The following is a 24,551-nucleotide window of genomic DNA, read 5'->3' on the forward strand; positions in this document are numbered from 1 at the left end:
CTGTCCCATCATTCCTTTGGTCACCTAACCTGTGCCCCCGCACGCTGTTCTCATGGCGGTCTGGCGCCAAGCACCTACAGTCACGGCACCATGGACATGATTGAATTGCACCTATTTGCAATTCTTCATCCATTTCACTACCTCACTACAAATTCAGTCCACATTCAGGAATTGATGGTTTACAACCCTGATTTAATGCTAATATGAGTATTGAAACTAATGTAAACTTTATTAAAAAACTCATGTTTTGTGACTTTGTCTGTTAGCTTTGAGGCTGTCTATATGCTAGTGTTCCCCTAAATATTTGACAAAAAAAAACTTTAACAGATATAATCATTTAACGTTTTGTGGTCCGTTCTGCATAACGCGGCGGCTCATTTTAGCTTCTCAAGGCCCATTCGGCCCATTTCGTGGCTGACCCTCCATCCCGCTCGGTTCTCCCGATGGCCAGTCCGCCCCTAATTGGCCCCAAAAACAGGTCTTTATACATAATAAAAACAGTATATACAGTAGTTATAGCCTTTATATATTAGTAAGGAAAGGTTAGACAAGGCAAGTTTATTTATATATCACATTTCATACACAATGGCAATACAAAGTGCTTTACATATAAATGACACATAGTAAAGGGGTCCCTCGCAAGGGGATCGTCATATTTTGGAGGACCTTGACAATAAAACGTTTGAAAACTCCACACCCTTTGATATTATTTTGGAATGCATTTTGGAGTGCAGGATGAATGCAATTTAGTGCAGCCTGACACCAGCATTAGCATACTAGTGTGTGCATGCACAAACACACGTGAGTGCTGACCCATAATCTGTTCTTGGTTAAGCGAATCGAGCTGGACCTAATCCTGGTCTGTGCCCCCTGATTGGAGGGGGCTGTGAGGGACATTTTACAGACTGCAGCTGTGTGCAGCTGCAGTTGTTCAGCCACATTATAGCTGTCCTCTCTGTCAGTCCTCTGCCAGTGACCTTTAGATCAATACAGTCAGTGCAGACTTCCTGCCGTGGATTCATCTGACAGACAATTGGAAATTAAGGGAAGATGGTGTATTGCAGGAAGCTTTAATTACATTAGACTTTACCTCTGAGAATCAGAATGCAATTAAGGGGAATTGTTTGTGAGGAAGAAGTTTGAGTTGGTGTACTTTTAGGTAGCCCCAGGTAGTAAATCAATGAGAAGGCCTTTAAAGGTGAATTGCTTTATTACTGTTAAAGCCTTAGAATATCTTTAGATATGAGGACCATCTAGCAACTTCACCTGTGAACATCTGGGTCCTTATCATGACCACATTATCCATTTGCACATCATAAGCTATTGGTGCTCTATACAATGCCTGAATGCTATTAGAGTAATTCTGTGAAAAGGCTGCCTTTTTCAGTTTAATAAGGTAAATCATAAAGTAAATATTTCTAAGAGTTTAAAATGATATCAATTTAATAACGAGTTCAAGTGTTCATAAATATCATTGTGCCATGTCAAGCTGAACAAATACAGTGCAACAGTCTGGCTCCGTGAGTAAATATTTTCCATAGAGGAATTGATTTTTAATGATGACTTATAAACCTTTCAAAACAGACCTACTATGAGCTTCAAGGTTTTTAATCAGTGATATACTGTATGCTTCTATTGAAGCCACTGGTCCACAATATTGTAACAAAAAAAATTATAATATCACATTTAAAAGCTGAATTTGTGATGATTACACTACCCATAATCTTGCAATCAAGTCTCCTTGCACTCTCAAGCTACTTATATATTTAAAGATATCTGAAAGTTTCACAGTAAATGTAAAATACATTGTTTCTATACTGTTTTATATTAAAATCAACAACTTAAAATGTATAGTTTATATATTTCCATTGTTATAAATTCCATTACATCAATCTACAATGCATTGTAGATCATTTCTTCATGAACAAGTACACAGTTATGTACCTTTGTCTTTTTGTCTGATTTGAAAATACTTTTTTGTTTCAAATCAAAATTTGTAACGTTGTGATTCACCTCAGAGCTGCTTGGTTTGGTTCATGCCTTAGAACTCTTATGAAGGATTTTATGAAATCCCTGTGGAAAAAAAATATATACCCCTGAAGTCGCAAGTTCAAATCCAGGGCTTGCTAAATGACTCCTGCCAGGTCTCCAAAGCAACCAAATTAGCCAGATTGCTAGGGAGGGTAGAGTCACATGGGGTAACCTCATGACACAAAACACCATTAGCGAAGATACGCCACTTCAGAGAGTAGAGCTGCCTTGTAGAATTGGCTCTGGCCTGAGTGATTGTGTTAAAAACTGCGGGCTGTAGACCAGTTAGGTAAGCCGCATCCTGTCCAGGGACCAGTTATAGAGATTCCAGAGGTCTGGGCGTGGGTCCATGAGAAAGAAGGCCCCTCAGGGGAATTCGCCAGGGAGCAGCTGTTGCGAGGAGTGTGAGGTCCGAGAAACGGGTCTGAGTGGGCCAGTAAAGAGCCATGAGGGTGACCTACTACTCATCCTCCCTGATCTTACACAGAACCTGTGCAAGTAGGCTCACTGGGGGGAACGCATATTTGCACAGCCCTCAGGGCCATCCGTGTGCCAGCTCGAGGGGAGCTCCCATCAAGGCATACCAGAGTGGGCAGTGGGAGGATTCCTGGGAGGTGAGCAGGTCTACCTGTGCCTTGCCGAATCGTCTCCAAATCAGCTGGACTGCCTGAGGGTGTAGTCTCCACTCTCCCCTGAGCATTACCTGCCATGACAGAGCATCTGCTGTGACGTTGAGGTTGCCTGGGATGTGAGTACAACGCCCGGTTCAGGACTCACAGGTCCAGGATTGGGGGCATCCCACCACCCTTCTTGGGAACAATGAAGTTAGGGCTGTAAAAGCCACTCTTCATCTCGGCTGGAGGGACAGGCTCTATCGCGTACTTCCATAGAAGGAGGGCGATCACCGCACACAGAACAGCAGTGCTCTCCTGTGGGTACCGCAACCCATGCGAGGTGCGGCGAACAGAAAAGAAGGAAACAAAAGATTTACCTCCCGGCCCTCCTCCGGGGAAGGCAGTGGTCTGTTTTAGGGGTCTTGGTGGCCGGCTGAGAAGTGGGGGGCGTCGCTCTCCTGCAGAGGGCTCTACGCCGTGGGCGAGTAGTAGGCTCGAGCTGGGGCGGAGCCGGTTTCGGGCAGTAAAGAGGTGCCCCCGGTGATCACGTCAGCTCGTCATGCACTTCTGGGAAAAACGAGACTGAAGGGGGGCGTGGCCGAACCCAACCCAGTCGTAAAGTTCCACTCAAGCCCAACACTCGCGGCAGCCCGGGCAAGCGTGGCGGTCAGCTCCGTGTCGGCCTCAGACTGGGCTGCCACACCCAAAGGTCGAGTCCTTGCCGTCTGACATCACCAGGGCAATCTCACATGCTCCGGAAAAGACACAAGCCTGTCTCATCCCAGTGCTGGACGTAAGCTAACGAGTGTACTGGGGAGTGGGTGGTCCGTGGGGAATTCACCTGGCGGAACCGTACCCACTGAAGCCCCTAAATCGCCCCCAGCATCAACCAAAGCGGTCTCTTACCCGTGGGTAAGATGAGCCGCGATGGGGGGACAACCTAAGTGGTTTTCCCCCGAAAGAATGAAAGCCATGACTGCAACGTTGTCATGGTCACGCTCTCGCAGTGAGAACATAAACCATACACGAACGCTTCCTCAACGTGCTTATAGTCCAGGCACGTGAGGGAGTGATAGTGACACGTCTTTAAAAACGTCAATGTGCCTGCTCTAATAGAGGAAACACACACTCTTTTAGAGGATAAGCTCTTTAAAGCACTGTCGAAGCACTCAGGGGTGTAGTCTGCAGTGGAGTGCAGAGTGGAGAGAGAACCGCTGGAATGTGCTGTACATCCAACAGCAATGCTTTGCTGAGAGGTGAATGGATGTCAGTAGAATTCAGCTTGCTGTTAATACAACCACTCAGCTCTGAAGAAAAAGTCTGAATGAACTTGCCTGCTGGCCTCCCTCTATACACGTATGTCGGGGGGAGTGGCATGCTAATTCAACTCGCCAATTCTCATTGGCCTTTTCTCAAAGATCTGAAGGTGAATCGGGCTCCCAATAGTGACTCCTAGTGTCACTTCATTGACACAACGTCGAGTGAGAGACAGAAGGGGAACATGTTTTTTCTTTTAGTCATTTAACTCCAACAGGGGGCATTCTATCCACTAGTGTTATACAGTTTGCTGTGTTCCATAATTAAAGAGGAGTAAAGATGTGCTACAATGTCTTTGTGTTCTCTGGTTGCAGACATTTTGCACCAGTGCCTGCTAGTGTTAAACTTTCAGCGTTGTGGAGCACATGTTGATGATCGATGTTGTACTGCTTAAGAGGAACTGAATCGTTTGATGGACACTGCAAATCATCTAGATGACTATGTGCTTGCAGTGTAGACAATGTCTCACTGTCTTCTGAGTTCATTTACAGCTGAAGTGTATAACCTTTCTGTTAAAAATATTTTCTCCTATGGTGTTATCAGAACGTTGCTCTGTTTGTTGGAGCATCTCGTCCAGCTGGACACAGCTGCATTGGATCAACCAATGGCATGAGTTTGGGGTGGACTATCAGTTTGTATCAAGATGGAATGTTTGAAAGAATTAATAGTGATACAATTCCGTATGGTGATGCCATTTGCACTGTAATTACACACTTCAGCTTTAACTAATGGTTGTGTAAATAATACTAGCTCTAGATTGTTGTTGATCAGTAATGTATTCACTGATATAAACAAGATACTCTGTGATTGAGCCTAGACATAGAGCTCAGTTATTAGGGACTCTTGAACATGTGTTGAAGGCTTTGCACATAATTTTTAGCCCAATCAGCAGGTGGGCAGTTCACCTTCACAGGCCAGTCAATATATCTCTCTTCCTGTAACTCTATCTTCATCAGACCAGTTAAAAATTAATCACTGGTTTTCAGAGCCTCCATGCTCATTGATAATTTGATTTAAGCAGATAAGTTCCCTGGTGATGTTCTGTTGAAAGCCACTTGGAGGTGACATTGCTGACTTCCTGTTTACAAGTAACGGATACACTATACAGTATGCACCTACTTATAAGCTTTATTCGGAGAGAGTCTGCCCCCAAGTTCATGCTGATTATATTTTTTACATTTAAACACCAGAGACAGTATGTGGGCCATGTTTATTTTCAGTAAATGTTTTACATTGTGTTGGCATTAGAGGATTGCTTATCATCTCACTATCATCTTTAGATTATTTGCTTACCCACATGCTTTCCTTAAGTCTATGTGTTATGCATTTTATTTCATATGTGGTGAACACATGGTGAATAACTTGGGTCTGTCTCTCAAGGATAAATGTATGACTATTAATTTAGGTCATTTTTGTTCTAGGAAATGTTTTTGTTCCTTTTCATAATATTTGTTGTCCTATTCTAAAAGGTTTTTAAATGTTTTCTTAGAAAGGCTGTCTATGTACTTGATTGTGTGCATGTGTAGTAATAGCTGAGCACTAAAATCTTGGCTGTTTGCAAACTCAAAGGATATCTAACAAAATGCACAGCTGGCTGCCTAATTGGTTAATCTGACAGAAGGTAATGTAGTGCTGTATCCAGACTAGATTTCAATCTCTGACGACAACTTTCTCTGCCTTTGAGTGGGAGTTACAAATAAAGACTTTAACCTAGCTTGTTAGGTTAAAGTCAGTGATAATAATAATAATAATAAACACATTCACTTAAAATCTATTTTCTTTATAACTGTGTGCTGCTGAGCACAGGGCACACACATGAATTTTGTAGAACAGTTTGAAAGTAGTATAACACTAAGAAATGCAGCACTTTTTATGTACAGTGTTCCTGCGGTCATGGAAAAGCTGGAACTATCAGGTTATTTTGAAACTGGTTATTTTGAAACCTGGGTTTACAGGCCTGGAAAAGTAATTGAAATTAATAAAATCTTTAAAAATATGTATGGAAAAGTTGTTCATTTCTACAGTATACATTTTCCGAGTTATACTCAGCTCTAAAATATAGCATTGACTTGGAATTGCTCTTTATAAGTGCAGTCTTTATGAAATGACTTTTAAAAACCCTTACCATCACAAACCAATAGATTGTAATGGAATTGATTTTTCAATTTGATCCCAAGTACTTGATAGGTGTTCTCTCTGTTTTCAGGAACCTTGGGAAATCTGGGTTACGGGTGTCTTGTCTAGGGCTGGGTGAGTAAAACACGGAGAAGCTCTTCTGTGCTATAACTGATTGTGTGCATTAAATTCTCTGGACCGTTCATTATGTGAGTATTCACAGAGCGTCTTGGAAAATTAAGAGATCCATTAATTTCTGACTGTTGTACAGTTACACAATACTTCATGAAAGTAGTCATATTGCACAGTGGTTCTTACACTACCTGTCCATTCTCTCTTCAGGCACCTGGGTGACCTTTGGTGGTCAAATCACAGATGAGGTAAGGATTATATTAGACTGTAACTACTTTTGTTTATTCACTAGTTACTGGACAATAGCACTTAACATGTAACATTGACCTTGATCTTTAAAGTTAAATGTGAAATATATCTTAAATATTACAGATATGTTTAAAATAATGATCACACACATGAGATGACAAATAAAGACGTATTAGTGGCCTAGAAAAAGCTATTGTATTCTCATAACTGTGGTCCCTTCTCATGGAGGCCACCATGTTAAGATCACATGACTAGCCAAATACTACTTTGGTAACCCCTCTATTTATAAGACACCTTCTGGAACAATTCAATCATGGTTGACCACTACGCCTGCTAATAGGGTATTCAATTGTCCATTTATTTCTCTCTGTGTCTGTTATCTCTCAAATCACTCTCTGTCTCCTCTCAGATAGCTGAGCAGCTGATGACGCTCGCCTATGAGAATGGCATCAATCTGTTTGACACAGCCGAGGTGTACGCGGCAGGGAAGTAAGTACTCTCTCAACATCTCCCATCATACATGGCCACACTCCTCATCAAAGATAGGGATTTACACTCATATATGGAGATATTAGTAAAGTATTAAGTCTAATTTTAGCAACATTATGATCTTTCATTCTGTATGTCTTTCAGGAAACTAAGCCACTGTGTTATATTAAGCCCTTATTAAACCTAGCAGAAAATCTCTTAAAGAATGCAAGAATTAAAATAAACTCAAACTGTGGTGAAAGTAAAATTTCAGATGCAGTGTGTAATTTATGCCCAGTTTTGTCATTTACAAGCATGAACAAATTAAATGGAAAAGAATATTCACTGTTTTCAAACAGGTTCCTGAAAATCCCAACCATCTTCCATTGGTTGTACAAACAGATAGACCTGCCCCTAAACTCATTCCATTGGTTGAGCCAATGTTCATTTGCTGGGCTGGACAGACTTTTCAAATGTTTCAATAGTGCCACGAGTTACACTTTTAGATGAAATCAACCAACAAATGGCTTATTTTTAGTTGACTGCATAATAAGCTGTATATTAAAGAATTTTAACTTTAAAATCAGCTTTAGTATGACTTTCACAATATGGTTCATGCTTCTTAGAGACAATGAGCTAATGAGTTCAATATGTAAGGGAGAATGTACAGTCAGCCGGTTGTTATCGCAAAATAAACACTGACAGGGCAATCACAACCGGCTGCTTATTACATGGATACAAACCAAATAAATACATGGACATAAAATATATATTTGCATTCAAATTATGAAATTCTGTGATAAGAAATAAATCGCTGAACAGCTGAAATCCATCTCCGGTTTGCATCAGAGCTCTTTTGGTGTTTATTATCATTAATGAACATTTGACTGCTCATTATGCATCTTGTTACAAGACTGCTTGCAAAAATAAATAAATAAATGCACATGAAACATTGATTTGAGTTGGACATATTTTATTGACTTGTAGAGATTGCATGGTGATCTGATAAGCAGGAAAGATGGCTTGCAATACCTGGATGAGTGATCTGATATGTAGATATGTAGTGCAGTTGTTACTGAGAAATATCAGACTACCAGATGGCGTTGTTGACCAATCAGAATCAAGTATTCCAGAGAGCCATGTAATAAGTGTGATTATAACATTATACTGTACACCTTAGATATCCAAACTATACACTAGTATGTTTAAATCAACCTAGTGAAAGAAATACATTTGTAAGCAGATTTTACTTGAGCAAGACAAGAAAAATAAAGAAAAAGGCAAACATGAATTGCCTCAAAACTGCTGGCTCGCAGTAAATTTAGCAGTGGCATCTTATTTTCTGCAAAGCCATGAAACTGTAATGTCAAAGAATTGCTGATAAAGTTGAGGGGAAATAACCTGACTCAGTGAAAATCCACTCAATGATACAAAACAGCACTTTAATGAAGCAGACATTAATTTATGAGTCATGAATTTACAAGGACAGACAATTATGGGTTTATGTGTTGCATTATCCATCAGTGTTTCATGCAAAGTAAGGCTGGCCATGAGATTGAGGCTGCAGCTCAGTGCGTTGATTGCTCATGCAGAATAAGCATGACAACACTGCAAAATCTTCAGCACAGATAATCAAGCCATCCCTGATCATCTACACACACACACACACACACACACACACACACACACACACACACTGTCCTCTACAAGCATCATCACGCTAGCCTTTCTTTATTCACAAAGAGTGGTTTTACTCATGGAGATTTATAATACCTGGAGAAAGCTATCTGTTAGCATTCACATTTATCTCAATGGCAGTTGCACAGCTGGTACAGGGCCTTTCCGTTTTAAGTGCCCTCCAAAACAATCAGGCACTGGTAAAACACCTACTTTAATATAGAATTCCGAAAGAATGCACAGGTTCTTTTGAAGGGCTGTAAATGTAGAAAAAAAAAGCTTTTTATAGCCATATTGTGTAGTTACGGTATCAACCAAAATGGTCTAACCGGGCCATGCTAACAGACAAATCTTGACCCCCTTGGTTTTATTTATCTGTGCTGCTGAATAGATAAAGAATAAGATTAATTTAGTTTGTAAAATGTCTAAAGACATCTGCTGCCCTCTTGAGCCTGGTTACAATAGCACTTCATTTGTTATAAGCTGTCACAAAAATTCATATTCATGCATAGGGATGACTAGGTCTGATAGGAGAACCATTCATGAAGAACACATTAGTCCTGGGGGCAGAAATGTAACATCTGTCATTAGAAGCACATAGATGATCTCCCTCCCCTCCCTTCTCTCCCCTATTTAAAAATCTGCTCCAAATCACAAGTGAGAAAACACAACTTTTTGCCTGTGTTTACACTGGAAGCTCCTTTCAAATTGCTGTGAAGTGAATGCTTCATTAGCTTAATTCTCCAGGAGATGAGAACAGGGAATCCCCAGTAAGATTATGTGTTTTTGCTCACTGACTATGATGTCAGTGAGACGTTTTAGGCTAAAATAATAGCCTGGTAATTGATTCTCACTTTTTTACAGGGCTGAAATGGTTCTCGGCAGTATCATCAAGAAGAAAGGATGGAGGTAGAGATATTGATTTCCCATTTATATAGTCAATATCACATCAAAGTGACCTTATTTGCTTTCTTAATGCATCTTCTTCTGGTCTTATTTTTCTAAAGAGCTAAAATTGTTTCTTTTCATAATTTTTCATAAAAATGTAATTGCTAACTATAACTTTTAAATTTCATATCTTTTCTGCTGATGTACAGTAACTTAGGATGTTCGGGCTTATGGATAATGTTAACCAACAGTCAAATAGCTATTTAGCCATAGTTTTACCAAACTGTCATTAAGGACACATATGTCACATTGTGGAAGTAAAATGCATTGCAAACAGCAATTCACATCATCTTTAAAGGGATAGTTCACACCACTCCCCCAGTGTTTTAAAATGTAATTTTTATTTCTGGGTGAACTTGAAGGGTTCAAAACATACAGTACATGTTGTTTGTGCAGTGTTGTCCTACTCAGACATTTAGAGAATAACTGCAGACATCATCAATGGAAAAAAAGCTAGCTTGTACCTTGCAGCTCCTGTTAGTTTATAAATGGCTAATGTGGAATTTGCACTTAAGGGGGCATTATCTTTTATTTATCCTACCATTCACTGTGTGCGAGCAGTGAAGCGAAAAGCCTCTTTGCCCCCAGGGAAGCATGGTTGTTTTTGCCCTCAAGTTTCTGCCCTTTTTAGAAACATGGAATGACTGTGGTTTCAAGTAATCTGCAACATCTATTCCTCTTGGGAGAGGAGATATTTTATCATGACCATTCTTGGACAAATAACCTTAATTTAGATCCTTTTCCTGCAGAGAATATGCAATTTATTTTTGTTTAACTGAGTAACGATTGTATACAGTTAAACCAAGTGTAGTTAAGCAATATCACAAAAACATGAGCGCTGATACTGAAAAAATGCTTTTATACAACAATTCTACCACCAAGAAGTTAATGAGTAACTAAATTCAGCTAGTTCATTTGTTTTTTTGATCTGTGTCTAAACTGACAGTTCTTTGCCCAATGCAACATGATGCCTGGCAATGTCTTGCCTTTGTTCGGTTTTTACCATTTTATCTCCTGTCTTTCACAGACGTTCCAGTTTGGTCATCACCACCAAGATATACTGGGGTGGAAAGTAAGTGTTGTGTTTATAGGTGTGTATGTCACAAAGAGTTTAATTATGATTTATATCTTCACTCTGTTGGTAGGCTAGTGCCGCAAAGCTCTAATTGTTCTATCTGCAATTCAGGTTGAATCCCCCTCTGAGCTATGCACTTTCACTCAGAGCAAATTAAAGGCCAACACCAAGCACTGATGTGAGGTCACCATAAAACACTTATGGTTTTTAATTGCCACAGTGCTCAAACTGGGGAAATGTAGAAATAACCCTACATATTAATTAGCCTGACATACAATCAGACCCGTCTCTTTACCCCTCTCTATTGTCATTCCAAACCCATAGGATATTCTTTCTTCATTTGGAACACAAAAGAGATGTTACATACCCTCAGTCACAACTCCCTTCATTACTGGGACTGATATACTGCCCCATATCTCATTTTGTGTTCCAATTAAGAAAGACAATTTACAGGTTTGGGACACCTTGAATTTACCTAACCAGATGGACCAATTCGATCTATCCATCAAGTTCAAGTCACTTAATTATCACTTTGTGTAAATATCACACTTTCTGTTTGTATTTTAGAGCAGAAACAGAGAGGGGCTTGTCACGGAAACACATAATAGAAGGTATGTCATGTTCACCTAGGATTATGTTTTATATCTTGGGCCAAAACAAAGCCAAACTATTGCATATGTATTAACCCCTCTTCAGAGTTTCATACCTTAAAATATTGATTTGTTAGTGATGGACTTGAGCAAAATACTATGTTTTCTGTCCTTTCAGGTTTAAGGGCATCACTGGAGAGACTGCAGCTAGAGTATGTGGATGTAGTGTTTGCTAACAGACCCGACCCCAACACGCCAATGGAAGGTAGGTGTGCATGTCGATATGTGGGGCGGTCTTACCCATCTCTGCTGTCTGTGTTTGCATCTGTGACTACCAGCAGCTGGAATGGCTTAAGCTTGATTTGAAAAAAAAAAACTGACTTTGCAATGAAGCATGGAACCCAGCCACACACCTCTTAACTCATAAAAGTGATATTTATGTCCAACACATGGAGACCTAACAGCAGAAACCTGAACTATGTTACTGCAGTAATGTAATAATACCATTAATATAGAAATCCAAGGACAGTTATAAATTACAAAGGGATAAATTAAAGTAATATGGGATAAATGATTATCTTTCTCAGAGCATTGAGTAGGGAATGGCATATGTTGTATGTAAAGAGGATTCAAGTTGGCATCATAGCAGTTGCATCCATTATGCAGTTCATGGTTAATTCAAGTCATAATTTAGTCAAGTATGAGTGCATGGTCTAGTTTTGGGAGTTTTACAAAAGCATTAAATTGAGATCCAGTGCATCCTCTATGTGTAGTGCTTAAAGACATGGAGGAAACAATACTGTGGCAGCGGGGGGGTGGTCAAGTGCCCGTCCGGAGAGAGGGAAGCGGCAGCCATCTGCACCCCTGGTCTGCTTGGACCACAACCCACTCCAATGGCTCTCCAGCCTTTTAAGTTCAAGGTGGTCCACAGACCGGGGGTGCAGATGGCTGCCACTGACTTCCTCTCCAGAAATGGGGGGGGGAGTGGTAGGCAGGCCGGATGGCCCCCTGGCCTGAGTCGGGCGGTGGGGGTATGTGGCAGCGGGGGTGTGGTCAAGTGCCCGTCCAGAGAGAGGGAAGTGGTAAGGGCACTTACACCTGAGCTAAATTATGTCTAATACCTGTCTCTAATTCCAGTCAGTACGGGGAGAGCGGATAAAACACCCACACCACCAGCACTTGTGAGAGAGAGAGAGTCTGGGACGCGAACTGATTATTGTGACACTGATTTGTAAATTATAAAATATGATTGTGAAGCTGTGTGACTACAGAGCGCCCATTAAAGATCCTTACCTTGAGAGGCACCAGTGTAACGCATTAAGAAGGGTAAGGAGGACACGACGGCAAGTTGCTCCTCTCAAGGTAAGGATCTGGAATTAGAGACAGGTATTAGACATGATTTAGCTCAGGTGTAAGTGCCCTTACCACTTCCCTCTCTTTCCGGACGGGCACTTGACCACACCCCCGCTGCCACAAATACTTTTTATGGACTTCCTTTATATGCACATTGAATAAGTGGGCTAAACAACCAAACCAGCATGATTGAAAGATGTTTACATTTTATCAAGAATATTCACAGCACTATAGCATGGCGATTTTGTCGAAGTCATCAACTTACCTAAAGTATATGAATTTTTTGCGTCATTTCTTGTCCTGATTGGCTGATAGAGCTCTTCTCCTTGAGGTTGTTCCAGTTTATCAGTTACAATCTGTTGTGGAGTGTTAAAGTGAAAGTTCACCGAAAAATTATATTTGTTGTCATTTATTCTTACTCTTGTTGTTCTGAACTCTTATGACTTTCTTTTATGCTTGTAACACAAAGGAGATGTTAAGCAGAATATTAGCCTCAGTCACCATTCAGTTTGACTTTTTTCCATCATGTTTTTCATGCAAGGACAGTGAATGGTGACTGAGGCTGTCATTCTGCCTATCATCTTCTTTTAGTGTTCCAAGGAAGAAAAAAAAAACACAGGTTTAGAACAACAAGAGGGTAAGTGAATCATGACAGAATTTTCACTTATGAGTGAACAGTCCCTTTAAAACTGTGAAGATTGCATGCTGTAATGGGTGTAGCTAAACTGATTAGTGTCAGAGACTGAGCCTGATGCTTCTGAGGTCATGGCTAGAGATGATTGCTCATGCTTGTCGCAGTCACACCTTGTGACTGCAGACAAGCGTGGTCCTATTAAACTGGAATTTGTATGATCCGTTGTGGTCTAGTTCTGCTGCCTTTTCCTTTTTTCTCAGAAATGTCATTATATTTGCTGGTTGGTAAACCTCTTTTCACAGTCTTTTGTTTGTTTGTTTGTTTGTTTATTTATCACCAGGAGATCCATTTAACGCTTCAAAATCAAGAATATTCATCATCGAAGGTACACGGTACCCTCAGTGAGAGTTTTGACCTCCTGTATCCAAAAGCATTTTATGACTTTGATTTGTGATAGTTTCCCCTCTTTTCCTGGTGTGAGAAACCTGACAATGTCCATAAAATTATCAATATTTCCTGAAATTCCTATTTAAACTGTTATGCAGTAGAAAGATTGAGCTCTGTGACTCTCCTGTCCATCTTGCAAGTGAAGTTTGGAGAAGGTCATTGCATCTTACTGACCCATGGCCAATGTTTTTCCTTTTTTACCCAAGTTTTATTTTAGATTTTTGGGGTGAATGTTTACCATTCATTTTATTTGATCTCAGTTTTTAAAACATCTCCATTATCCATAAATGCAGCAGGTGCTGAGCACAAAATGAATTCTCCCTCTCTATCAGGCATTGAAATCACAAATGTATAGTGTTGTACATATACAATACATATTACAATGCGCTATATTAAAACACTAACCATCTTCAGCTCATACTGTAGACTAATGTTTAATTGTATTAGCACAAAAAAGAGGCATATTTTTTTCATAAGATGATTGTCTGTGGTATAAAATCCTTAGCTTCCCTGCATGTTCATATTTTATTAATGGAATTAGCTGCTCTCTTGTTTGCATGTCTTTGTGTTCTCTTTGCAGTATTTTTCACAAATGATATTTAAGACAAAAGCTACTGAGTGAAATTCAGTTAGGTTCCTAAATTGGTCATTAATAGACATGCTACCATTTAAACTCAAAGGCTGTGTTCATATGTTAGTAGAGATTGGACATTTTAATAATAACTAGAATATATATTTAAGAGGTTTGTGAATTCTGTCTTTCCCTCCGTAGTTTTTGCTTTTTACTTTCTTAAAAATACTAATTTATGAATAGTAATACATGAATGGATAATTTAATGATGTAATTGTATTATTAAAGGGATAGTTCATCCGAAAATAAAAAAATCTGTCATTATTTACTCATTTACCTTCATGTTGTTTCAAACTTCTGTGGAACCAAAAAGAGAATGTTTTACATTAACAGTAATGTAGTTATAAATCTTGTTTAATATTAATATTACAAATACATTTTTAAAATTCAAAGTTTTTACTTAATGCATTAAAGGAATAGTTCAACCAAAAAATGAAAACGTTCTCACCATATACTCACCCTCATGCCATCCCAGATGCGTATGACTTTCTTTCTTCTGCAGAACAGAAATGAAGATTTTAGAAGAATATTTCAGCTCTTTTGGTCCATACAATGCAAGTGAATGTGTGTCAAAACTTTGAAGCTCTAAAAATCACATACAGTAAGTCAGCATAAAAGTAATCTATAGGACTCAAGTGGTTAAATCAATATCTTCAGAAGTAATATGATAGGTGTTGGTGACAAACAGATCACTTTCACGTTCTTCTTGTGTTTTTGGTGATTTACAGTCTTCATTCATGGAGCTACAGAGCTGAAAGATTCTTCTAAAAATCATAATTTGTGTTCTGCAGAAGAAAGAAAGTCATACACATCTGGGATGGCATGAGGGTGAGTAAATTATGAATATTTTTCATTTTTTCATTTTTGGGTGAACTATTCCTTAAACATTAGTGTTACATGAAGGAAAGAAAGTCATACAGGTTTGAATGACACATGGGTGAGTACATTTAAAAAAGATTTAATTTTTGGTGAACTATTCCTTTAAACTATTGTATACAATGTTCTTGTTTTTTGTATCCCTTTTATCTGGTTTCTCTCTCACAATAGGCTATGTAGCTGCAAGCTTATTTCTGGATATCAGTGTATAATAATAGCATGTAGTAGGATGTTGACTGAACCATGGAAAATGTCTCTGCTAAATGGCAATGAAATGCAGCCTTGTGGAGATGTCATACAGTCTGGAGTCACATTCTGATTTATTTTCCTATTACTTAAAAATTCTGAGTACATTACAACATGCATAACAGCCAATTTCAATGCCTTGTCACTTTGTATAAAGAATATATAATAAATAGACTTTGTTACTCTTAGCCATTCTCCAAATCTACTTCTACACCACTTCCATTAGTTTACTGTTTTTGCATATGTGTCCTTCATTTCAAATGGGAAGGTATATTGCAGTCTGTCTGTCTTCGTTTCTCCCTGACTGTATGCACCTTCCTCATCTCGTAATGTTGTCCAGACTCTGATTGTGAATGGTTTGATTGGCAGAGATAGTGCGAGCGATGACCCATGTGATTAACCAGGGAATGGCCATGTATTGGGGCACCTCCCGTTGGAGCTCTATGGAGATTATGGTGGGTCTTGAAATATAATAAACTTGTTTCTCACATTAAAATAAATAATGATAATGAATAAATATTCTACTTGTAACTAGTGATATACTGAATTATTTGCCACACTGATTAATTGTATGATATTTGGCCAATTTTAGATTAACAATTTACAGAAGGGTTAGATTCCCATTGTGTCAGTTCCCAAAGCTACAAACAGCCTTTTCCATGGACAATCCGTTTTTATTTTCTTTAGTGAATTTCCAGTAAATGTTGTGTAAAATAAGTTTGCATTGTTTCAGAAATTTGAATCTCATTTTCTGTAAGTTTATTATGGATACATGGTAATTATATCAGCCATCGTTCATCATACTCTAGATATTGGCATCTGGAAATGAATTTTATTTATTTAAAAAAAAAAAACACATATTGGGCAACCAGTACTTGTAACTTAGATAGCAAATGCCAGTGTAAGTTTTTGGATCAGTTTTGATTTTAGTCCCATATGTGCACCTAATGCATGCTTGTTTTGATTAAGAAACCCTTATCACCTTCACACATGCATAAATAGATTTGTTCCAGCATGTCTACAGTATGAGCAGCTCCTCTGCTATCTCTAATGGCTTTTATGTGTATGTGCACGTGTGTACATGTTCCTCAGGAGGCGTACTCAGTGGCGCGGCAATTTAACTTGATCCAACCCATATGTGAGCAAGCTGAATATCACATGTTCCAGAGAGAGAAGGTTGAAGTACAGTTGCCCGAGCTCTTCCATAAAATAGGTGCGTGTGTGCAAAGGTGTTACAGCCTTTCCATTTCAACCTAGAAGCTTGTCTACAAATTGGTCAAATGTTCTCAACCCCTGTAGCCTTTCTTTGGAGAACTTTTTTCTTCAAAAACCTTGAAATGTGTTGACTTCAGCTCCTGTAGAGTAATTTAGAGTTCCAGTAAAATTCATGTAGAATTCTTGTAGAATCCTGTAGCGTTCTGAACAGTCCTACAGTATAGAGTTTATTTCAAGGTAATGTAGAGTTCTCGTGGAGTGTTCCTGTAGAGGCATGTTGAGTTCCTATAATGTTGTAATCTTATAGAGGTCCTGTAGAGTTCCTACAGAGTTCATGTAGTTACAGCAGAGTCCTGTAGAGTTCATGAAGAGTTCCTTTAGAGTAATTTATAGTTCCAGTAGAGTTAATGTAGTTCTGTATAGTTCATGTAGTCATTACAGAGTCCTGTAGAGTTGATGCAGAGTACATTGAGAGTTCATGCAGAGTTCCTGTAGAGTTAATGAAGAGTTACTTTAGAGTCCTGTAGAGTTCATGTTGAGTTTTTACAGAGTCATGTAGAGTTCTTGCAGAGTTCCTGTTGTTATTGCAGTCCTGTAGATTTCCTGTAGACTTAATCTAGAGTGCTGTAGAGTTTATGTAGTAACTGCAGAGTCCTTTAGAGTTCATGTAGAGTGTATGTTGAGTTCTGGATAATTAATGTAGAAATTGCAGAGTTCATGCAGAGTTCCTGTAGAGTTCTTGTAAATTCGAGTAGAGTTATGTAAGCTCCTGTAACAGCCCTCTACAATGTGAGTAAATCACTTGCTCATGCAACAAAATGTTGCACTCTGTGTCAAAAATGTCTTGTTACTAGCCACTTGCTAGTAAATGTTTAGGTTTCACTCAACAGTTATTGAGTTGTACAGTGATGAAGTTTAGCATCGAGATCCTTTGCCACATTCACATGGCCAGCGACTTGCAGCCACAAAGCGACAGAAAACCATTCATTTTCAACGAGAGCTGATGACTTCCAGTACGAAAGGATGTGGGCGTGTCAAGAGACATCTGGAGTGAAGACCTACACGTCTCTTTTAATTCTCTTTCTGTCATTAAAAGTCAGTTGTTGATTAAAAAGTGAGAAGTATTCATTCTAATCACACATACCACAAAGAAATGTTTTAAATGAGTTGCTGTAGAGTCCTGCAGAGTTCATGTAGAGTTACTACAGAGTCATGTAGAGTTAATGCAGAGTTCCTGTCAAGTTCATGGAGAGTTACTGTAAAGACCTGTAGAGATCTTGTGTAAAATATATACCTTGAAGGCATTATAAATCACTTTGGATGAAAGCATCTACAAAATGAATAAATAAAGAAGTGTCTAGTAATCAACAAGCAAACAATCAACAAAATCAACAAGGAAGTTTAGTTGCTGTAATGGTTGCTGGTTCAGAGTATGTCATAAACACTATAATGGGGTTTCTGCAGGTGTGGGTGCCATGACATGGTCTCCTCTGGCCTGTGGTATCATCTCAGGGAAGTATGACAGCGGTGTGCCTCCTTACTCCCGTGCCTCGCTAAAGGTATTCCTCCGCCACATGAAACAGCCCTTCTTTATCTGTGAACCTGAGCACTTTTAACTGTCTTTCCTGACTGTTTTTGAATCTTTATTAATGATATTTATCAACTGTCCTTCAGGTTTGTTGTGTGTGTTTTTTTAAGTAGAGGCTTTGCTTGAGCCTTTTCAAGATTAATTTTCTTTTCTGTTATGAGACTTTATGTACTACTATGTACTCTGTACCTATGTCTCACCCCACCATGCTGTCCCTTCAGCACCCCCTCATGAAACATGTTCCTGCTGCTATGTCTGCAGATATAATCCATTCTATCATTACTTCACAAACACAGTATATTTTCCCTGGCTATTCCTGTGACTCAGTTCAATAGAAGAGTGTGGCTCTCTGAGCAGGTGTGCTGTGTATTTGAAACAGGGCTACCAGTGGTTGAAGGACAAGATCCTGAGTGAGGAAGGCCGCCGCCAGCAGGCAAAGCTGAAAGAGTTGCAGGCTATTGCGGAGCGGCTTTGCTGCACGCTGCCCCAGCTGGCCATCGGTAATAATGCTCAGGCCCTGCTACTCTCTCTCTTTCTGTCTGTCTGTTTGTCTGCCTGCCTGGAGCTCAGGACAGGCTGTCTGCACAGGTCTCCTGGTGTCTGTCCTGTCTTGTTATATGTTAAAGTATGGGGGTCTGGTTTTGGACTACTCTTGTGTCTGTTAAATATTATACATTGTCTAAACGTGTGATTTATTCAATTAGGATTCCTGTTTGTGAAACACATCTATCAACCAATCATAGCCCTAACCCTAGTCTCAGACTCAGATGGCGCAAAAACGGGGAAAGCATTTGTTAAAATTGCAAGCATCAATCAGATTGCATGACTACAATGCATCTGGCCCGAAAATTTAAAAGGGCAGTGTTTGGTTGATAGGAATGTCTTTTCAGATACCTTGTTAATCCAGACAAATGTTCCAATTGTGTACTTCTAAACCATGTTAGGTATACTGAAATCAGTCAATGATTAAAATTGCCAATTTAAGGGAGAAACAGCACAGAGAATCGCATCATTTTAAATGAGTTTTTCTCAATTGAACATACAGGTTATTTGAACGTATAGACAAAAATCACGTTTACCTCTGTATAGCTTCTGGTTTTGTTGCGACTCCAGTGGTTAAATCCATATCTTCAGGTGTGATATGATAGGTGTGGCTGAGAAACCGATCAATACTGAAGTCTTTTTTTCCCTGAACGAGATGATAATTCTGTTGTACAAGGCAGCTTTTATCAGCATAGAATGACTTCTAGGCTAAAACCGTACTTAGTTTCAAAGATTTAGAAATATTAGTTCATGCTTTTATTACTTCCAGGCTGGACTATTGTAACTCTATAAGCACCCTTTTTTTAAATGCCAGTCAGTAGCCTGGCTGCAGCATTCTGTACAAGCTGCAGGCGAGTTCCGCATAGAGTGAGTTACTATAGTCCAGCCTGGAAGTAATACATTTTTTTTTTTTAAAGTTTTAATATCATGTAATGTGGAAACAAACCCATTTATCATTATTACTTAATAAAGTTAATGTGCATCACTTACTTTTTATATCTCCCTGAGTGTCGACATGTTTGTGAGACATCATGCCCTTGCATCTCGGTGAAATCAGAGTTGAGAATTTCTGCACGAGCCTACATGTTTTAATTCTGACTTAAAGATTCATTCCGTTGCTATTTTCCTAGTGGGAAGTTGTAAAATCCGACTTTCCGAGTTGAATGGAATGCAGCACTACTTATAAAAACTTGATTTGACACTGAATGCTCAAGCAGCCTAATTTACACTTGGAAAACTCCTGATGTTGCACTTACCAACTTGCTTGAAGTGAAAATCAGTCCTCCTTTCCTGTTTAATAAATTAAGCGATCATGCAGAACATCTCGTGTTTTTAAATAAAACCAGGTTCACTGATGTTTTTACAGAGATGTTAACTTGTGATTTGGTATCTCTGTGTAGCGTGGTGTCTGAAGAATGAGGGAGTGAGTTGTGTTCTGCTGGGGGCCTCCAGCACTGATCAACTGATGGAGAACATAGGAGCCATTCAAGTGAGTCAATGAACCTGCAGGGCAAGATGCTCATCTCATAGCTCATATACAAAATGCAACAAACAGCAGAAAACATACAAAAATAAAGTTGTTATTTTTTCTTTTCTTTTTTTTCCTTTTCAGTTCTGATAACTGAAATACAAGAGCTGATTGACTAATTATTAAATGCTGATGTTTCTGCAAATTACAAATGGCACAAGAACAATGTTTAACAAGCTGTGAAATGAACATTAGATAATTTTGTAACACTCCACAGCTTTGATTTTTCACATTATTGTTGAGATTTAAAGTTGACTCTATAGAAAATATAAAACAGATTCATTTCAAACACGACAAACAGTGAAATATAAGGGGAAATTACTTGACGCATATTTAGTTTTGGCCTGATCAATTAAATTCACACAAAACAATTACTTGAATACACCTCATTTATAATGAACATATCTTCCATTTCTGAGTTTAAAGTCCTTTTCTGGAGCTTTACATAAAAAATGTCTGATAATTAAGTTGTGTACATTCTCCTCTAGTGAAGGAAAGTTTTTAAATACATTTTAATTGGTTACATAAATACATATATATACATATATATATATATATATATATATATATATATATATATATATATATATACTATATATATAAAATTTGGCAGAAAGTGCTGTAATTGTTTTCACAAATTGATGAAACAAAATTGGACACAAATATTACATTTCTACAAACTTGACTTGAAGATTGAACTTTGAAGCATTGAACTTGAAGATTTGTCTTTTTGAAAATGTATATACTTTATAAGTTTTTATACCAAACTGATTAATATACTTGCCTTTAGAGATTACAGTATAAATGTTTTGTGCACTATATTTATATATTGAATAAGGTCAGTTGCTTGTTTTTACAAGTAGTCATGACAATTCATTGTTTTTATGTTTTTTTACGAATTACAGCTGAACTTAAAGATTGATGCAACATTAATTCTTCAATCCAATACTCTCTCATTTAGGTTCTTCCAAAATTATCATCATCAATTATATACGAAGTGGACAGTATCCTAGGTAACAAGCCCTACAGTAAAAAAGACTACAGGTCCTAAAAGAAAGTCAGAGACACTGTATCTACCTGCTTCTTTCTCTGAGCTTTGACTGAATAAAACATTGCCACCTGGGACCAGCACTGTCACGGCTCCCGCTGGAAGCTTCAACTAGCACACTACATGGAGCTTGCTGATAATAGCCTGAGAAGAGTAGCTGAACCGCGCAGGCAGAAGGGAAGCATGCTCACGATCAAATCAGCAATGCCGGCGCAATAAGCACAATGCTGATCCAACCTATAACAAACCACTGAAATCAAACGCGCTGGCTCGCTTCCCCCTCCCCTTCATATAGTACACATTAAACAAAAGAGGTGCAGTGTTTTAGGGTTCCAGAGTTTGTACTTAAATGCATGAGATCCATTTGTCAATGCATAAGGTTTTTTCCCCCTATACTTGAAGGCATTTTATGTTAATAATCTTTGTCATAGATGCTAGTTTTACATACATGTGGAATATCGCTGCATTTATATCCAATATACTGCTTGTTTACAAGGCCTTATTTGTATAGGTATTTTAGTTCCAAAAGTGGCGAAGGCAAATGGCTGTTAGATAAAGGGCCATTCAGTAGTTCTGTAGCTAGCGTTAGCATTGCTCTTCTTCGTGTACTTTAAGTACTGATACGACAGTGGTGTTAGAAGCTGTATTGCCATCTGTCGATGTGGATCAGCACTGATCACACACTGCCCACTCACCAGCACCGGGTTGCCAGATTTGAACTAGTTTGCAGGCAAACAACGCTGCAAATAAAATTAATTTATTGATAATATGAGTAATTGTTCATCTGTTTTACATTTTCTTTATCAAAAAGGTAAATGTAACACCAAAAGTGTATTAAAGGTGTAACTGAATCACATTGCTGGTAACTCAAGCCAAAAATCCAAGGCACTCACATGGTAGCCAACAGACCTTTATAAAGCCGGCTATTAAAATGAGGTAATACTATTAAAAAGCATAATCAAATTGTTGCTAGAAGAGCCTTAATTATGTAAAACTATTATTTTACTTAAGTTTTAAACACATTCGAGGTCCATAAAATATAATATTTTATTGTGTAATGGCTAAACGCATAGCCTATAGTGAAGGTAAAATCTTGTCTTTATACAGGTCGTATAGCCCAGTTAAAGAGATACAGTACAACTAAATAATAGATATGGGTGTCATTTTATTCAATCAATTCATGGTTAGTTGTTGTAACCTAAAAATAAATGAAAACTATTTTTAGACATATATAAGTTTCATTATGTTCTGTTTAACAAAAATAAGGACACAAATGTTCTCCCCATATAAACATATCAGGATAAATCAAGTACTTTCTGACTATAGTCATGGCAACTTGCACACATGAAACCGCAACGTGAGCACCGCATTGTCTGCAAAAATTTCATTTTTTTTTTTTTTTTAGCAATTTAGCACTTGCGACGTCCGATATGTAAAGTATTTTATTCTGAGGAAGAGCAAATGACATTGCAGATTGGCTCATTTATTTCTTAGATGAAAAAAAAAAAAAGTGTTAAGTGTTCTCTCAAGTTTGCTAGTTTATTTCTAGATGAAAAACAACCGAACTGTCTGTTGCTGGTTATTGCGCTTTTAAGACAAAAATGAAAAAAATAAAAAATATATAAATAAAAAACGAATTATCCGAAGGTACATGGAACATCGTGTATTTGACGAACTTGTTTGGTTTCTAAGCAACCAAAGTAATATTTTACACAAAATCCACAACAATTGCTGTGCCAAGATACTTTGCACTAAACGAATGAAGACGTTTCATAGACGGCAGCAACCTTTACTATAGCTGTGATTATTAACATATGTTGACTTCACACCTAAGTTAGAAGGAAACTTGTATGAGTCTTCTATAAATTGCACTGATACTACTTTAGAGAGTAGTCTAAACAATGAAAAATGTCTTTCCTGTCCAACAAATATGAAGCAATATCGACATCACTACTCATGTTTTTCTCCGTCATCAAATCTTTCCACCCTGTGTATGCCGTAGCCTACCGATGTTTTCCTACTCTAGTTTTTTGTCTTCTTCCATCAGACCTTTCTTGCTTCTTCAGCAGTACAGCTATCTCCCGTTTTCTTCTTTGCTAAAGCACGATAAATTAGTATGATCCATTGAGTTCTTTTTGCTCACCAAAACTATACACCACTGATCTCTCTCTCTCTCTCTTTCTTCGACGTTTAGTGAAACACGGCGGGTCATGTGATTTCGACATGGCGATAGACATTGAGGGGGTGACCCGCACCATGTATATTCAAAACACTTTTTATAGAAAACTATTATGAGTACCATCTTCATCTCATGTGAGTGTACACCATTCAGATCACTCTTCGCAAAAACACAATTCATTCCTTAATGTGTAAAACTTTTATATTAACCCCAAATTACTGAATGCACCTTTAAATGGCAATGTTCAGAGCTGTCCCAAATACACGAACTAACGTATAGTTTGCTTACAGACCTTAGCTTTGGGTTGTGAGACTGTCAGAAATCTTAAATATACGGTCAAGCACAGGCCTCTTCAAAGGTGCAATATCTGTAAGTGTTCATTTAACCCATTGTTTGTCTTCATTATTACTTTTTAAAAAAAATCTTAGAATTGATTGACCTAAGACCTTAGTTATTAGTGGTTGACTGTGTACTTGGTTGCAACAGTTTTTCATCAGGAAACCAAAGAATTCCCTGTGCTGTCTGCCCTGCTGTTTCCTCCAAACAACAAATGTTTTTTTTTTTTTAATGTCTTTGCACTTTAGCTTTGGTGCACACTGTTAGTGAAGGAAGACACTTGGTAATATGGTGACCTATTGTTTAAAGGGGTCATGCAATGTCTTTTTTTTATTACTTTAATGTTCCATAAAGATAACTTATAATATTTGTGAAGTTGTTTTTTTTTTTGCACAAAAAACAAAAACTGTTATGATTCCCACTGTTATGATTGGTTATTGGTTCTTGACTGACCTACTCTCTCCTCGCCATTTCACCACTACTGGGCAATCTGCACAATATGGTAAATTAGTCGCTGATGTGTTGTGGAGTTGGTCAGACGCAAATCTCTACCACAGTGTGACTTCACAATCTGGAGGAAGTAGAGAACGAGGCATTTTGGCAGCTTGTTTTCAACTAAAGCTCTTTTTGCAGTGAGTAGGAAGTTTTGACTTCTGTAACTTACAGTATATTTTTATAATACAATGAACTCTTATATGTTAAAAGATTAAG

At 38.4% G+C, this 24,551-nt stretch overlaps 1 protein-coding gene across 4 annotated transcripts in view; it reads left to right on the forward strand.

Moving 5' to 3' along the window:
* LOC127628369 (voltage-gated potassium channel subunit beta-2-like) overlaps positions 1–21,783 on the forward strand; it is a 55,974-nt gene extending 34,191 nt beyond the window's left edge. For 2 of the 4 annotated variants that reach the window (XM_052105079.1, XM_052105080.1), the window contains exons 2-14: positions 6,169–6,212; positions 6,420–6,457; positions 6,868–6,947; positions 9,468–9,512; positions 10,579–10,623; positions 11,194–11,237; positions 11,395–11,481; positions 15,773–15,858; positions 16,496–16,616; positions 18,083–18,177; positions 18,586–18,706; positions 20,150–20,238; positions 21,239–21,783. In XM_052105079.1, the coding sequence (XP_051961039.1) occupies positions 6,169–6,212; positions 6,420–6,457; positions 6,868–6,947; positions 9,468–9,512; positions 10,579–10,623; positions 11,194–11,237; positions 11,395–11,481; positions 15,773–15,858; positions 16,496–16,616; positions 18,083–18,177; positions 18,586–18,706; positions 20,150–20,238; positions 21,239–21,328 (985 nt within the window). In that variant the 3' untranslated portion in view covers positions 21,329–21,783. Of the gene's footprint in view, positions 1–6,168; positions 6,213–6,419; positions 6,458–6,867; positions 6,948–9,467; positions 9,513–10,578; positions 10,624–11,193; positions 11,238–11,394; positions 11,482–13,543; positions 13,589–15,772; positions 15,859–16,495; positions 16,617–18,082; positions 18,178–18,585; positions 18,707–20,149; positions 20,239–21,238 lie in introns of all 4 variants that reach the window. The other 2 variants (XM_052105078.1, XM_052105081.1) reach the window with 2 other exon arrangements.
* Positions 21,784–24,551: the final 2,768 nt, after the last annotated feature.

This window comes from Xyrauchen texanus, chromosome 35, assembly GCF_025860055.1.
Source record: "Xyrauchen texanus isolate HMW12.3.18 chromosome 35, RBS_HiC_50CHRs, whole genome shotgun sequence".
NCBI lineage: Eukaryota > Metazoa > Chordata > Actinopteri > Cypriniformes > Catostomidae > Xyrauchen > Xyrauchen texanus.